This window comes from Chrysoperla carnea, chromosome 1, assembly GCF_905475395.1.
Source record: "Chrysoperla carnea chromosome 1, inChrCarn1.1, whole genome shotgun sequence".
Lineage (NCBI taxonomy): Eukaryota > Metazoa > Arthropoda > Insecta > Neuroptera > Chrysopidae > Chrysoperla > Chrysoperla carnea.
The window spans coordinates 57,813,856-57,828,503 of NC_058337.1; the positions used below are offsets into that span (position 1 = coordinate 57,813,856).

The 14,648-nt window shown below is 30.5% G+C and overlaps 2 protein-coding genes across 3 annotated transcripts; both read right to left on the bottom strand.

The window, feature by feature from the left end:
* Nucleotides 1-3: 3 nt before the first annotated feature.
* On the bottom strand, nt 4-11,968 carry LOC123301248 (2-oxoglutarate dehydrogenase, mitochondrial-like). Of its 2 annotated transcripts, XM_044883986.1 has the most exons (11): nt 11,953-11,968; nt 11,510-11,564; nt 10,745-10,798; nt 9,966-10,227; nt 8,880-9,114; nt 7,724-8,090; nt 5,832-6,041; nt 4,384-4,862; nt 3,077-3,781; nt 2,138-2,289; nt 4-234 (listed from the first exon to the last, which is right to left on the bottom strand). In XM_044883986.1, exons 2-11 carry the CDS (start codon nt 11,547-11,549, stop codon nt 135-137), a joined length of 2,604 nt encoding a protein of 867 aa, XP_044739921.1. In that variant the 5' UTR covers nt 11,550-11,564; nt 11,953-11,968; the 3' UTR covers nt 4-134. The 2 variants fall into 2 exon arrangements, with proteins under 2 accessions (XP_044739921.1, XP_044739928.1); XM_044883993.1 differs by lacking the exons at nt 9,966-10,227; nt 11,953-11,968.
* Nucleotides 11,969-12,752: 784 nt separating this feature from the next.
* LOC123306009 lies at nt 12,753-14,284 on the bottom strand. Its single transcript, XM_044887873.1, has 4 exons — nt 14,249-14,284; nt 14,079-14,163; nt 13,870-13,968; nt 12,753-13,172 (listed from the first exon to the last, which is right to left on the bottom strand). Exons 3-4 carry the CDS (start codon nt 13,909-13,911, stop codon nt 12,753-12,755), a joined length of 462 nt encoding a protein of 153 aa, XP_044743808.1. The 5' UTR covers nt 13,912-13,968; nt 14,079-14,163; nt 14,249-14,284.
* Nucleotides 14,285-14,648: the final 364 nt, after the last annotated feature.

Consider the following 14,648-nt stretch of genomic DNA (forward strand, 5'->3'; position numbering starts at 1 on the left):
GTGATTAATATCATTAATAAATAAACGCTCATGATTTTCCTTTTTCTTATAGTCCAAGGTAATTGGTTTCATTTGTTTTCATTCATGGAAAAAAAAGAAATTACTCATACAAAAAAACGTTAATACACTTGTTCTCAAAGAGCCATTGCATCTTCTAACATTTTTACTCTCTCTCTATGATGTGTGCGGTGATATCCAGCTGCAGGTGCGCTACTTGACAAGCGGCCAATGTACCTATGAAAAAAATGCATTATTGAGAATTGTAATTATGTGAAATTGCAATTCAATCATTTGGAATAAAAATAATCCATTCATGAAAAAATTTTTAGAAAATTGTCGCTATATTAAAAATACGTTGTTTAACAAGTGTCAGTATGAAATTCTAAATCACGTACTACTAGATGTAGTCTAAGATCCCAATTAGGATCGACCTTCACCCATCTGTTTACCGGATGAAAGTTATTTTTTATGAAATATAAAATGTTAACAAATATCCCTGCAATGGGTTGCCTAAAAAAATGTGGTCCAGACTACTTTTAGTGAAAATATCAAGAGTAAAATTTTTAGAAATTTTTCACTGACTTGCATATCTTACGAATTTTGATCTACTCGAAAGTAAAAGCCATAAAGAATATGCAGCAGCTATGTTGTCTGCCTTTTTTCGTTCACTATTATCGCATTTATACAAGTTGAAAATAGTAATTACGTGCATCTGTTAATTCATTGACTCGCATATCTAAATAAAGATAATTTTGTTACAATTACGGTGGCATATGATTGGCCACAAAATATTGGTCAAAAATAATGTTTACAAGCTTTCCAAGTTTTGATATTTATATTGAAAATGGTCTGGACCATATTTTTAAAGGCAACCCGTTACAGGAATATTTGTTAATATTTTACATTTCATAAAAAATAACTTTCATTCGGTAAACAGATGGGTGAAGGTCGACCCTAATTCGGATCTTGTACTAATGTATAGCATCCGTTAGGTTATATTTGAGTGAGCAAACAATGTGCGTGTTTTAAAGATCTGCAGTGATCGATAAGCACCGTGGATAATGAACCAAGAATCATTGCGAAATTATTTCCCTGCAAAGTAGTCGTTGGTCGTAGTTATAAATCTATGGTGGAAAAAATATTTGAAAAAACAAGTCTTACAAACTCTGAAAAAGTCTTAGGAACTCTGAATAACGCTGAATTTCTCAACTTTTTTGGACTGTCAAATTCAGAGTTATCCAGACTTAATCAGTCTGAATTAGACAGCCCAAAAACGTTTAGCAATTCAGAGTTATTCAGAGTTCCTAAGAATTTTTCAGAGTTTCTAAGTCTTTTAAGTGTTTTTAAGACTTATGTAGACTTATTCTTTCTTCGAATATTTTTTTCATCAGGGATATTTGTACTGGTTGCTTGTCAGTGATAAGACAAGGGTTCTCGAATACGTACGATCATTTCGAACGTTTCTGACAACATAATTGTGAAAAAATGCAAATATTGTAATTGTTTTGTTTTCGATTATATATTCCTGAGCACTTTTCGGATGCGTATAAGTGCCTTGCCCCCGACCTACAATGCGATCGACTTGATATTCGTAATTTTTCATTTATCTTTTTTCATGTATCATTTTACTTGTGTAAATATTTATTTATTTATTTTTTTTATTTTATATGCTTCCTGAATCACACGTTCACGGTTCTAGATTCACACATTGATAAAAACCAGTTTTTTCAATATTTCAACTTTTTTAAAATAACTTCCCTAAATTCGTCATCCGCTCTCCGATTAACATTTGTGTAAAGTGAATATAATAATTAAACAAACAAAAAATTTACAAAATTTTAAACGCTTATATCTCAAAACGACTTTTTAGGAAATTCAAATTTTTATCAGAATACGGCAGAGTATAGAAAAGGGTATATACAATGTTTTTCAACAGAATCACCTGGATTGGCAATACAGCCTTATATTTACTTTACTTGACAATAACGGCCTTAGAATAAACTGTACCTAATTAATTGAACTAGTTATGATTGCTTTATCTAATTGACCTTAGAACCGTACGAAATCTTACGAAAATTACGGGAATAGCACTAAATGAATTTACTATCTATTGGAGGATAGAGATTAATATATTTACTTTAATTCATGAACTCCTAGGAAATGGAATCGTGGTTCAACATAAAACCACGCACTTGTATTTCTGTGCTCCTCTGAAACCCATGCTTTTGTTATTGCTCGATCATATTTTTGTAACTCTTTTTGGACTTTGTCATATGGAAAAGGTGCTAACTAAAAATAAAAATGAATTATAAATTGCATTCCATTTTTAGACACTATAACATCTATAAAGTGAAAATTGGCAAGCAAAAGAAAGTAATCACTAAAAATATTTATTCATGAACGTTCTTTTCTTATGTTTTGGCAAACCGGGTGTATCAGAATAAATGGCCAATATTCGAGGAGATAATAGGGTATCCTTGGGAGCTACAAATCTCAGAACTTTGAAACTTTTGAGTAGCTAATCGGCCTGCCAATAGTGATCGAGTGATCGAACAAGATAATAAGCGTACGAGTCGTTATAATAGTTGATCTTTCTCATAAAGCTATTCTACAATTGAAGTCGTATGTCATTATCGGATGTAGATACAGTATAGATGTACTCGCGTCAATTTTCATTTTTTTAAATGTTTGTTTTTTATATTATTTAAAATCTGAAACATTTCAGAGGGGGGAAATAATAATTATGTAACACAATATATTTTATTTGCTAGCCTACATAGTGATAAACTTTCTACTGTTTCATTAGCGGAGTCATTAATATTATGCCACATTGGCTGTAGCAGATAGGCTGTCTAGTGCACGGATATAAAGATCGATTTAAAGAGGTCTAAGGACGGCGCAAGTTTGCTCATTTGAACACACATCCTCATATGATATCGTGCATTTGCCCGCATGAACACAGCATTAAAGTTATTGCCCTTTCTAACTTCACTCCTCTAAACGTGTGCCAAATATCTTAAAACTGTTCTGCACGTGACATATTATATACATTTGATTACTGAGATAAAAACCTGACCTGTTCAACTCGAACTATAGCAATTTGATCCGTTATATTATTTTTTGCTCTCGCATCAACCAAATCATAATACACTTTGCCACTGCAAAATAATAACTTTTTTACTCGAGGTGGGTTTTCGCTGGCTGGTCCAGATTCTGGCAGTACTCGATGGAAATCTGTTTGGCCAGAAATGTCATCAAAAGAACTTTTGGCTGCTGGTAATCTTAAAAGTGATTTTGGTGTCAAAATAAATAATGGTTTACGAAACGGTAATAAAATTTGTCTACGTATAATATGAAAATAATTTGCGGGTGTCGTACAATTCGCTACAATAATGTTACAATTCAACAATTGTTTTAAACTAGATAATTCATCATTTGCATCCGGTATATTTTCAGGATCATCGTTGCTCAACGTTAAAAATCGTTCTAAGTGTGCATTTGAATGCTCTGATCCCATTCCTTCCATCCCATGTGGTAATTTTATCACTAAACCACTTTGACGAATCCATTTCCGTTCACCAGATGCAATAAACTGGTCAAATATAACTTGAGCGTTATTTGAAAAATCTCCAAATTGTGCCTCCCACATTACAAGTTGATTTGGACTTATTAAACTATAGCCAAGTTCGAATCCTAAGACACCGTATTCAGACAAACTACTGTTGCACACAATATAGGCTGCTTGATCTGGATACAAATTACTCAATGGATAATATTTTGCCTAAAAAAAATGTTCGTTTATAGATGTATTTTAACAGAGCACATTCGTGTAAAACAGCCCACACCTAAGGGAATTTTTGTAATACTTCTCGTTTATCAATTAAATAGATTTGGTGGAAATAAAGATGTAACACTTGAATGGCACTAACAAATTTTAAGCTATGCCTCACATACTTTTTGTATAACGTAATAGCCGTTTTAGAACTATCATTTCGGAGGCTTACCCTTTTTTCATTAATCACCCCCCCCCCCCCACCTCTATTAGCAATTGCACAAGTATAATCAAATCCGAGAATGCAAATCAAGAACCTAACACAAAGATTGTCTATAGTTCTTATAAGAACCACATCTTACTTTCAAGTCTCAATACCTGAAAGTTTATTATTTGGCCCCCTGCAGAATTATAAAATTAAACGATGGACTAATTGTAAATATTATTTTAATAATTTTAACTTTATCCAAATTGATTACTTGAAATTAAGTATTTAATCTTGAAATTTTGCTAATATCTATGCTCCATGTTTTATTAACATTTTTTTGGATTGAAAACTTGGACAAACCTCTCGGGATCGATTTGAAGAATATTATTTAAAAAAAACAAACCGATTGTGACGTTTGATGATGTATAACATGATGACGATGTCCAAATGTCCCACGCTCCACATCTTGTCCCGAAAGTCGTACATGGATTCCATCTTTAAGTAATGAACCGAATGCTATTGCTTCACCCATTGCCCAGTCAAGTTCTCGATTTTCTAACATTTTAGCACGGCCCTTTAATATGCGAGTTAAAACAGGATGTGCAACAAAATTTCTACCAGGTGGAGGGAATGAAAATACTTTAGCAATATGTACAATTGTATCCTCGGGAATACCAGTTGGTGCGCAATATAATAAATCTTTGCCTTCAAAAAATCCTTGCCATGATGATTCGAGCCAATTTTTTGGTTTAATAATTGATTCCTCTTTAGATTGATCGTATGCAGCTCTCAATGATTTTTCGAACGCTTGTTCAAATGTCTGATATTCACCTTCGGTAATTAATTTTTCTGCTAACATTTCATCGTAAAATTTTTCTAATACTGAAAAAAAATTTTTTTAATTCGAAATAATAAACAAATCATTGGTCTTCTTGATGGTCATAAAACAAAGCACCGCGGCCGCGAAATATGTTAATATAATATCTGTTATATATTTTTTTCTGTAGATACCAAGGGATAGATAATTTTTGGAAATTGTATGGTTCAGTTTTTGCAGTTCAACTCAAAAACTATATGAGCTTTTGACATAAGTTGCTTTCATTTTGGAAATATATTAAATTTGAACAGTTGAAGCCAACACACAGCTTCGTATGTCTAATATTTTTTGAGATATATGCTTGAAAAATTTACATCGTTTTCAAAAATATTAAAATTTTGAATTTTGCTAATGTTAGACAAATTAAGGCAAAACTTAGGTGCCATTTTCTTCAAAAATATAAAAGATAGAGATATGTTAATTTGTAGGTAGCTCCAACTAGTGAGCCTTACGAAAATATTTTGAACAAAAGTAAAAGAAAGTTTTCTAGAAAATACTTTTCCGAAAACTAGTACAAATGGAGGCTGGAAGGCGATGTAAAGCTACTTTTTTGGACCCCTTGCAAGAGTGTGAAACCAAAAAAGCAGCTTTACATCGTATTTTTGCCATTTTAGTTTTTTTTTTTTTTTTTTTTAAGAAAGCAGCTTTACATCGCCTTTTTGCCATTTTAGTATTTTTTTGTTTGTTTTTTTTTTTTGTAAGATTTTACTTGCGTATTATATACAGTCAATATACATCTTCTTCATTAAAGTTTTAAAATAATTTATTTTATTAATTATATCTTGTAGCCAATATTGAACAAAATTTCTTAGAGCATTTAAGCCTTCGACTTAGACTTGTGCCGAAGGTTGTAGCGATATCAAAAATCGAGCTTCGGTCGGACACTATTATCAACTGTGGTTATCAGAATACCAACAAACCAAGATGGTGCATGAAGATATGAGTCTGTATTAAAAATTGTTTATAATATTTACCTGGATGTTTTTCTTTAATTTTTGAATATATAATTGGTTCTGTTTGCATGGAATCAGTTTCTGAAACACCAAATCGTCTATAACCTAAAATATCCAAGAATACATCGCCACCAAACCGTGCGCGATATTCAGCTGCTAATTTTGCTGCATATATTACACTCGGAACATCATCACCATTTACATGTATGATTGGTGCATCAATTGTTCGTCCTAAATCAATTACCTAAATTCAAGTTTTTGAAACTAATTTTTACACAAAAATTTTATAAATTAATAGAAAGAAGTGTAAAAATTTGTCTGCGGTCTAGTCCGGGTTCGATTACCTAGGTAAGTATATCTGACCTAACACTTCTGCCATATACCAAAATCATCACTTCGTATTTTTGATTTACAGCACAAAAATATTTAAGAAAAACAATACGTTTGGTTTTAAAAATTTTAATACAAATCAATAAATATATATAATAAAAGAAAGTGTGGTTTCCCCATGAATGCCACTAAATCTCCACAACGAAACCCCGCAATGCCTTGAGAGTTATTGTTATGGAAACTTTCTATACCCTCCTCCCCCTATCCATGGCGGAAGTTTCGGTTTTGAGCTGCATGGGTTGGTCTCGAAAGTACGGTGGTGAAGAAATTACCCCAAAGGTATCAAAGGCTTTATATGGAAAGTCAGTTCAGCAGAATAAAGTTCCCACGTCTGGTCAGAACGTTACAGAATGTTGCCGACTTTGTGTCTAAACGCCCAACACCTACAGTGTTCGAGAGTTTTTTAGAATATTCCTGAATGTTATAGAATCATCACAAAGGTGCTAAAACGTTCCCGAATGCTATTGTATTTTTGAAGGTTAGAGAAATTCTAAAATGTTCAAGAATATTATGAAATTGTTCTAGAAAGGTTCGGGAATGCTTTAGATTTCTCTATAAAGTTGAATTTTCTCTAGAACTTTCCCCAAATTTTCTTGTTATGGAATCCTCTTGAAGGTCGTATAATTTATTTGAAACATGTATGTAATACTTCATATACAAGCTGGCGCTACCTAAAAAAACTGGCGTTATGAGCATTCTCGGCACCGTAGGCTTGCGTTCGACTCCAGACTCCTCCAAGTAATATAGCAGTATGCAATTTATATTTTTAATATCTTTGGGTTTTCTTGCTTCTCATAACTTTTATTTCTGTAATTTTAATGAACGTCCTTAAATTCACTTTTGGATGGGAGATAATCAAAAGATATTTGTAATACGTTTTCCAAATGCATCGTTAGTAAAATGTTTATTTCACGTTTAACAAATGTTCAACCAGAAAATTATAATTAAAAAAATTAAGTATTTCTATGGCAGATTGCTCAAAAAACAAGGAAATTTTGCGAAAATTAGCTTGCGGAAAAATGCATGCCTTCGTGCAATAAAAAATATGTTGAACGCAAAATGAAAATGTATGTTATTTCGCTCTTTATTTGTTTAAATTCGTTTTTATTATGCCATAACAAAATACAGATCTCTACGCAAAACAAGGTAATTGTATTTTATTCCACATAAAAAGTACTTGTGTTTGATCTGCAACTTGTTAGAAGAAATTTTGTATAAGACTGTTTGCAAAAAAATTGTCTCAAAAATAATTTCAAATTTACACGTAATATTTTTGGCTGACGATATTTGGAATCGACAAGTTTTGAACCAATTTTTTCTGTCTATATTATTTGTACTATTTTTTGTGTGTCAAAGTCCGATTCAGTTGAAACTTATTAAGTTTAATATTAAACTTAATTATTAATATTAATGTCGACTTATTTAAGTTTAATATTAGTGTATAGTTGTTGAGTTTGTATTATAAAAGGATAAACTATTGTGATATCATTAGTATTTGCATGGTTTTTTACTTAATCACTTACCAATACTATTACAATAAATACTTGAACGCAGTGGCCCTGTCGCTGTTGTACCAGTCATTTGATTGTTAATGATTAAATGGATTGTACCATGTGTACCATAATGTTGTAATTTACTTAAATTAACTGTTTCAAAACATACACCCAATCCAGTAATTTCAGCATCACCATGTACGATTATTGGCAAACATCGTTTACCCTCTAAATCATTTGCATAGAACATTTGGGCACGTGTTTTACCACATACAACTGCACCTATTGCACCCAAATGTGCTGGATTTGCCGAGACAGATATCCGAACATTTTTATGCGATGTTAAATTTAAAAATTCATTTGTTGTACCTAATTGACATTTAATATCGCCCGAACCCTAAAACAATTGACTCATACATTAAAAAGCTAACCACTGTAGTTCGAATTTTTTTTCCTTTACGTCTCGATAATATGGTATATTTTACAACCACATTCACGCAAGTGTTTTAATCTTGTGTATTTATAAAAAAATGGTATTTTGTTTAAAGGCATGTGTCCTATTATCGTGGTATTGATTTAATCGAAAACGGAAAAACTTTTAAAATAGGACACACATATCCCTTCACTATTTATTACAAATGTAAAAGTGAATTTGTTTGAATGAAATTTTACGATAACATAGCTCATACATCAAAATATCACATTAGTTATAATTTATAAAGATTAAAAACAATTAAATTTACATTTTTGACATTTCACTGTATCATTGTAACTACTACTATACTAGCATGATACCCACCCGCTTCGCTGAGTTTGAAAGTATAGACCATCGCGATATAGCCTTCACTTCCCTTGCCCTCTCACCTATCTCCCTTCCAAAACCCTCTAAACAGGGATATTAGTGATTGTTTTATACAGGTGAAATTATATTTAAAGTTTTTAATTTAAAAAAAAGGAAAATACTCATAATGCATTGAGTATAACATTGAGTATATATATAATGGCAATTTGGCTTCTGTGTTTTCCTCGTTCCCACATACAAAATTTTAGCTATTAATTTATCAAAGATAATTAATGGTAATTAACTATCACAATATAGCGTTTTAAGTTGACCCTGCAAACTGGATAACTTACCTCGTTTTTTCTCTGTGTAGAAGATGGTAATAAAGCTAATTTTTAGACTCACTATTTGATTTGGTAGTATGCTATTAAATGCTGTAAATATTTGGGCCAACGGTTTTTTTACAACATTTGCTAATATATTCAAACGGCCACGAAACGTCAGTCCCATTGTAATCCTATCTACTCCGTACACTGATGATGTATCTATAATTTGAGCTAGTGCTGGTATAATACTTTCACATCCTGATAAACTCATTTGTATTTCTCCGGGCCATTGCTTAATTAAAAAATCTTCAAATCTAAAGAAAAAGCAAATTTAAAACAAAAATTAAAAAACAACGGTGTTAATTGTTTAGACATCCGTATAAAATGAATTAAATAATAAAATTTATTATTTTTTAAACAAATAGTTTCTATAGATTTCCCAAATTGAAATTAATCTAAAATAAATCGGAATGGGTCGAAATTTCAAGTTTCCAATTTTAATATACTATTTCTTCCGATGGAAACACATTCAAAATTTTCACTGACCATAAATCGAAAAAAATTATTTTTTTAAAAATTTCCTCTTTAAATCGATTTGAATAGGATTTAATAGAAATTATTGAATTTATGATTAATTAAAATAGGAAATCGCTTAATTATCGCTCGGGAGCAAATATATGAACAAAAAAATTCCTTTTTAAAATTTTCATAGAAAATCGAAAAAAAACAAAAATGTGCACAAATACTTCAGCTAGAACTTTATTTGAACTTTTAATGCATTTTTTTTGTTTTCCGAGCTTTTGTATTGGAGGCAGGTAGGCAAACATAATGACACATATAATAGAGGTTGGTAAGCCGTATACCCACGAAGCTTTTCAAAATAAATGAAATACAATTCTTGTTGAAATTGCAAGCCATTTGCTCGATCATTAGTGTCAGACCTACGTACACATGGAGACTTAGAAGTGATGTCGGTAATGTCTGTGTGGGTTAAGTGCAAATTTTTTAACTGGTACCGACTATAAAGAAATAAAGACATCACACCTATCACAAACTGGTTAGATATACATAATTCTTTGAGAAAGCATTTTTGAATGACTCAAATAAAAGTTGTTATAATATGTATAATACAAAATTATCAAAAAAATTTTAAATAATTATTTACACTGTCGCTTTGATTAATCTTTTAAGTGCTATCTGTTTCTCCAATTTTGTGACTTTCTCACCCGGGGATTCTAATTCACGCACCAACCATTGTTTGATTGCCAGTTGATTCGTGTATGCACCTTGGTGACCAATATATTTACAATATACTTTTTCGAAACGATTTAGAATGTCTCCTAGCGCTAACGTTCTATTTGGTACATCATCAGCAATCCAAGTTAAAAAAGGTAGTTTGATCATTTTTTCCATAGAACCTAATTTAGCTATTTAAAAAAAAGTCATTTTATCTCTATCCATTGTAAACTTTGTCAAAGACTGAAATGTTATCATAATACAGAGAATAAAGGCATTTCAATTCAAAAAAATTCCCGGAAAGCTGGATTTTTGCATGAAAATTACAAAACTCATCATCGATCCGCGTGCCGCTACAAAAGTTGCCCGGTGTCAAAAAAGGATAATTCGCGAATATTTCGTTAACGGTCACTGTTGTCGAAAAAATACTGGTTATCAAATTTATAGATCAGCAAATTGACTATAAAAAATATACAGTTACTTTTTTTCGTAAGACTAACGGTTTTTAAGAAAATTCGACCCAAAAAGTTGTAAAAAGAAATAAGCATTACAAAAAGATTTAACGGAGCTGATGTAGTATCACAATCGGCCACTGCATGTAAAAACAAAATATGATTTTTATACGTTGGATACAAGCTTAAGCTTTACGAGGAATAAATTACTACTGTATATTTCGTTATCAAAATAAATCAGCTTTATGGAACTTACCAATGCAACTATTTAGCTTAGTTATCACTTGTTTTTTGTTGAAGTTCCAAGACTCTGTAATGAACATAAATTATTACTGATAACGCTCGTGTATTTGTCTAAAGCCATTTGACCATCGATGCAATGCAACTGCAACTCAATTGCAACAGTTGTATGTAAGTTTTGGCCGATCTTTAACCACTGAAGCAACTCTTCTTCAATTTGTGAACACTCCCGAAATTTTTATTATAAACAATATACTAAACTCTCAACTATACTTGAATTACCTGCCTTACAATGCCAATTTTTCAGACTTTTAGAGGGCTTTTTGCAAAAAGGGTTGAGCATGGATTTTTCTTACATATATTTGTCCCGTCACCCATTAGCATACATTGTCATTGATAAACACACTCTAAGAAATTGGCTTGGCTTCATTATGCTTAGCTTTATAACTTTTTTACCTACCAAATTTCTTGTAAGTGGGGTGTTTTCTTTCATGCGAGTAGGAAAGTTTTTGATCGCCCTCGCAGACTTAAATTTGACGGATATCCATTATTTGATGTACTATTAGGAAGATAAGACGGCAGTCGATAGATAGCTAATGGTTATTTTATTGATGATAATTTCAAGGCGTCCTAATCCAATTATCTTAATAGGATCAAATAAAGGCCAAAACTTTCAAAAAAATATTACCGGGTCATGGAAAAATAGTGTTGACTTTTCAGAAACTCTTTAATTTTACAATAAAAAGAAATTATTTAAAAATAGTGAAAAAAAATGCATTACCATTTCTATCTTCTAATTCCAAAGGATCAACATGAGCCATTAAATGACCAAAATGCTGAAAAAAAGTGAAACACACGTTAAATTTTAATTTAAGTCTTAATTTTTATATGATTTGGGCTTATGAAATGAGTTAACTAGCGTATTATTACAGTAGTGATTCCTCAAAATTATACTTATCAAAAGGATTAAAGGAAAATTTTAAAAATATAAAATGCGAAAACTTGTATTACATGAGTACTGCATGCGAAAGGAAAAAATAGATCTTTGGTCGTATATTTCGAATTATTGATGTATGGGAAAATTTCTAAACAAAATAAGGATTCATTTTTGTTGACTTGAGTTGAGGCATAATTATTGAAATAAATACCACAAAACTCGAAATAAAATTGTATATTAAGAAATTCTATTTAAAAAATACAATTGAAAACATACAACAGACTTACATTTCGCTAAATATCGATATTTCGATTGCAACACAATCATTAGCTAAATTTAAACATATAACACATGATAAACATTTTTCACAAAGTTAAAAATAAATATGTAAAGTATTACCAACAACTACAGTAACACTTACAAAAACAAATAAATATACAAAAATTATCATAAATTTGAAAAAATGAATTTCTCAAAACCATCAAACTTTTTGTAACATTTCATAACAAATTACTTAGTTTGGTGATCTTGAGAAATTTATTTTTTCAAATTTGTGATTTTTTATTTATTTTTGTAAGTGTTACTGTAATTGTTGGTAATGTTTTACATATTTATTTTTAACTTTGTGAAAAATGTTTGTAATATGTTATATGCATAAATTTAGCTACTGATGATGATTGCATTGCAATCGAAATATCGTTATATAGCGAAATGTGAGTCTGTTGTTGTTTTCAATTGTATTTTTTAAATAGAATTTTTTAATATACAATTTTACGTACGTTAAATAGAATTTCTTAATATACGTCAACATTCTGTTGAAATAGAATAGGTTAGGGATCCGAAATAGTTTCTGAGTATTAAAAATATAAAAGTAGGATAATTTTATCCGGTGTATAATCGATTCCATTTCAGCAGGAATTTTCATATTGGAAATACGAAAAATATATACAGAACATTTTTTAATTAAAATGAAACGTATTTTCAAATTGCACACTTGCTAGGGATATAGGGTAAAAATCATATCAAATTCGAATTCTTTGGGGTATTCTTATCCGCTTTCACAGTTTGGATTACGATATATCAATTGTCAAAAGTACGTAAGTAATTGTAGGTCCCAGTTTAAAATAAATCTCACTTGATAACTTTGCATCAACATGTAAATATGTGTATGTTCTTCAACATCACTGACTGTATTCAAATTTAAGAATCGAGTATCCACTTCTTTGGAGATTACTAATCTAGAATCAATAGGTGGCATCGGTGGTGGCGGTTGTAGTAAAATCGTATCTTTTGATTTTCTTTCTTCGACTGTTGATGTCTTCGGAGGAAATTCGATTGGTTTTTGTATTGGTTGTTTTGCAGGTTCAATTTTTTGCGGAACAGGTTTAGAAGTAGTTGATATGGTAACTTGACTAACTTGTGGTGTTTTGGTTATTTGTTGTGTAGAGTTTGGTGATATTCCAGGTGGAGACGCGTAGGTTTCAGTTTTAAAAAAGACATCCCAAGACTACAAATAAATGTAAGTATCATATTCATAAAGAATTAGAAAAATAGTTTTTGTTCTGAGCACGTTGTTATTATATGCAGTTTTTTTTAAAGATAATAATCAGTGACTATAACTACTTTCCGAATTTTTTCGAAATTCGCCACTCCCCCAAAATTTTAGTGAAATCGGCAGATTTTGACGAAAAATGATGAGAAAAAATTATTTTTCATTTAGAAAAGCACATTGAATTTATTCGTGATGTAGAACAGCAGATGTATTTATATTATAAGGTACAACATTCTAATTTAAAATACTCTTCTATCTCTTATCAGTAACATGCTCGAATTGACTTAATTAGCATAGAAAGTCAAGGTCAAATTTTAGGAAAAAGCTGTTCCTTAAGTCCAACTTTTTTTCTTTTTAATTTTTATATTTTATTTTAGTTATCATACAATATTTTTTCCTCTTGTTAATTTAAGGGGCTTTTTCCAATAATTTTATCGTAATTTTTCGTCAAAATATGTCGATTAAACAAAAAGATTAAAAAAATTCCGCGGTGGAAAATCTGCATTTAAATTATATTGTTTAGTTAACATTTTTTGCATTTACCCTACACTTGAATAATCAGAGGTCTTAATTGTAAGCAGTTGTAAAGTCAGTCCAGTACCACTGTCGACAAATAGAAATATGGATTAGATTACTCTCAAAAAATACTTACGGAATGAACTTTAGTTGGATCTTTTTTCCAATTTTGGTACATTTCTTCAATATAAGCCGCACTTGTTCCATTTAAAAATTGAAAATTATATAATGGACCCTAGGATGCAAAAAAGAAATTAATAAATTTTTATTTTATGAGCTCGCATATAAATTAAATACTCGAAAAAACACCAAGCACTTAATAAAATCATAAAAATTAGCACTTACCTTTTCACTACAAAAATATCGAAGAATTGTATTAAAATTTAGTGTAATACCAACTCGAATATTTCTTTTAAGAACATTTAATTCGCTTGAAAACATTATAATTTTTTTTTATTTATATAAAAATAAGTTATAAATTTAAAAAAATTTTAATGTAAAAATACATTAGTTACATTAAAATATTCCCATTATTTCAAAACTGATAAAATTGAATATTCATTTTTGACATTTTATTCCCGTTTTATTTCCAAAACAAACAATTTTGCAACAATTGAAAATCAGTACTACTGCAGCTAACTTTTTTATTAGTCCCGGTAAAATTTTTGCAGGATCCCGTTGAAAATATGCTCCTGAACCTGCAAAGTGCAGGTCGTCAGTGGATAGCCCGGTAGGATATTATTTAAATTAAATTTTTTGTAACAAGTAAGTAATATTGACCGAATTTTATCATAAAATTGGGGTCAAAATTAACAATGTTCTTAGACATTTTCTCTAGATCCTCCAGTTTTTGAGATTTTTACGATTTTCATCCCTCAAAATATCCATGAAAAAATCAAAATTTTTGTATGTATA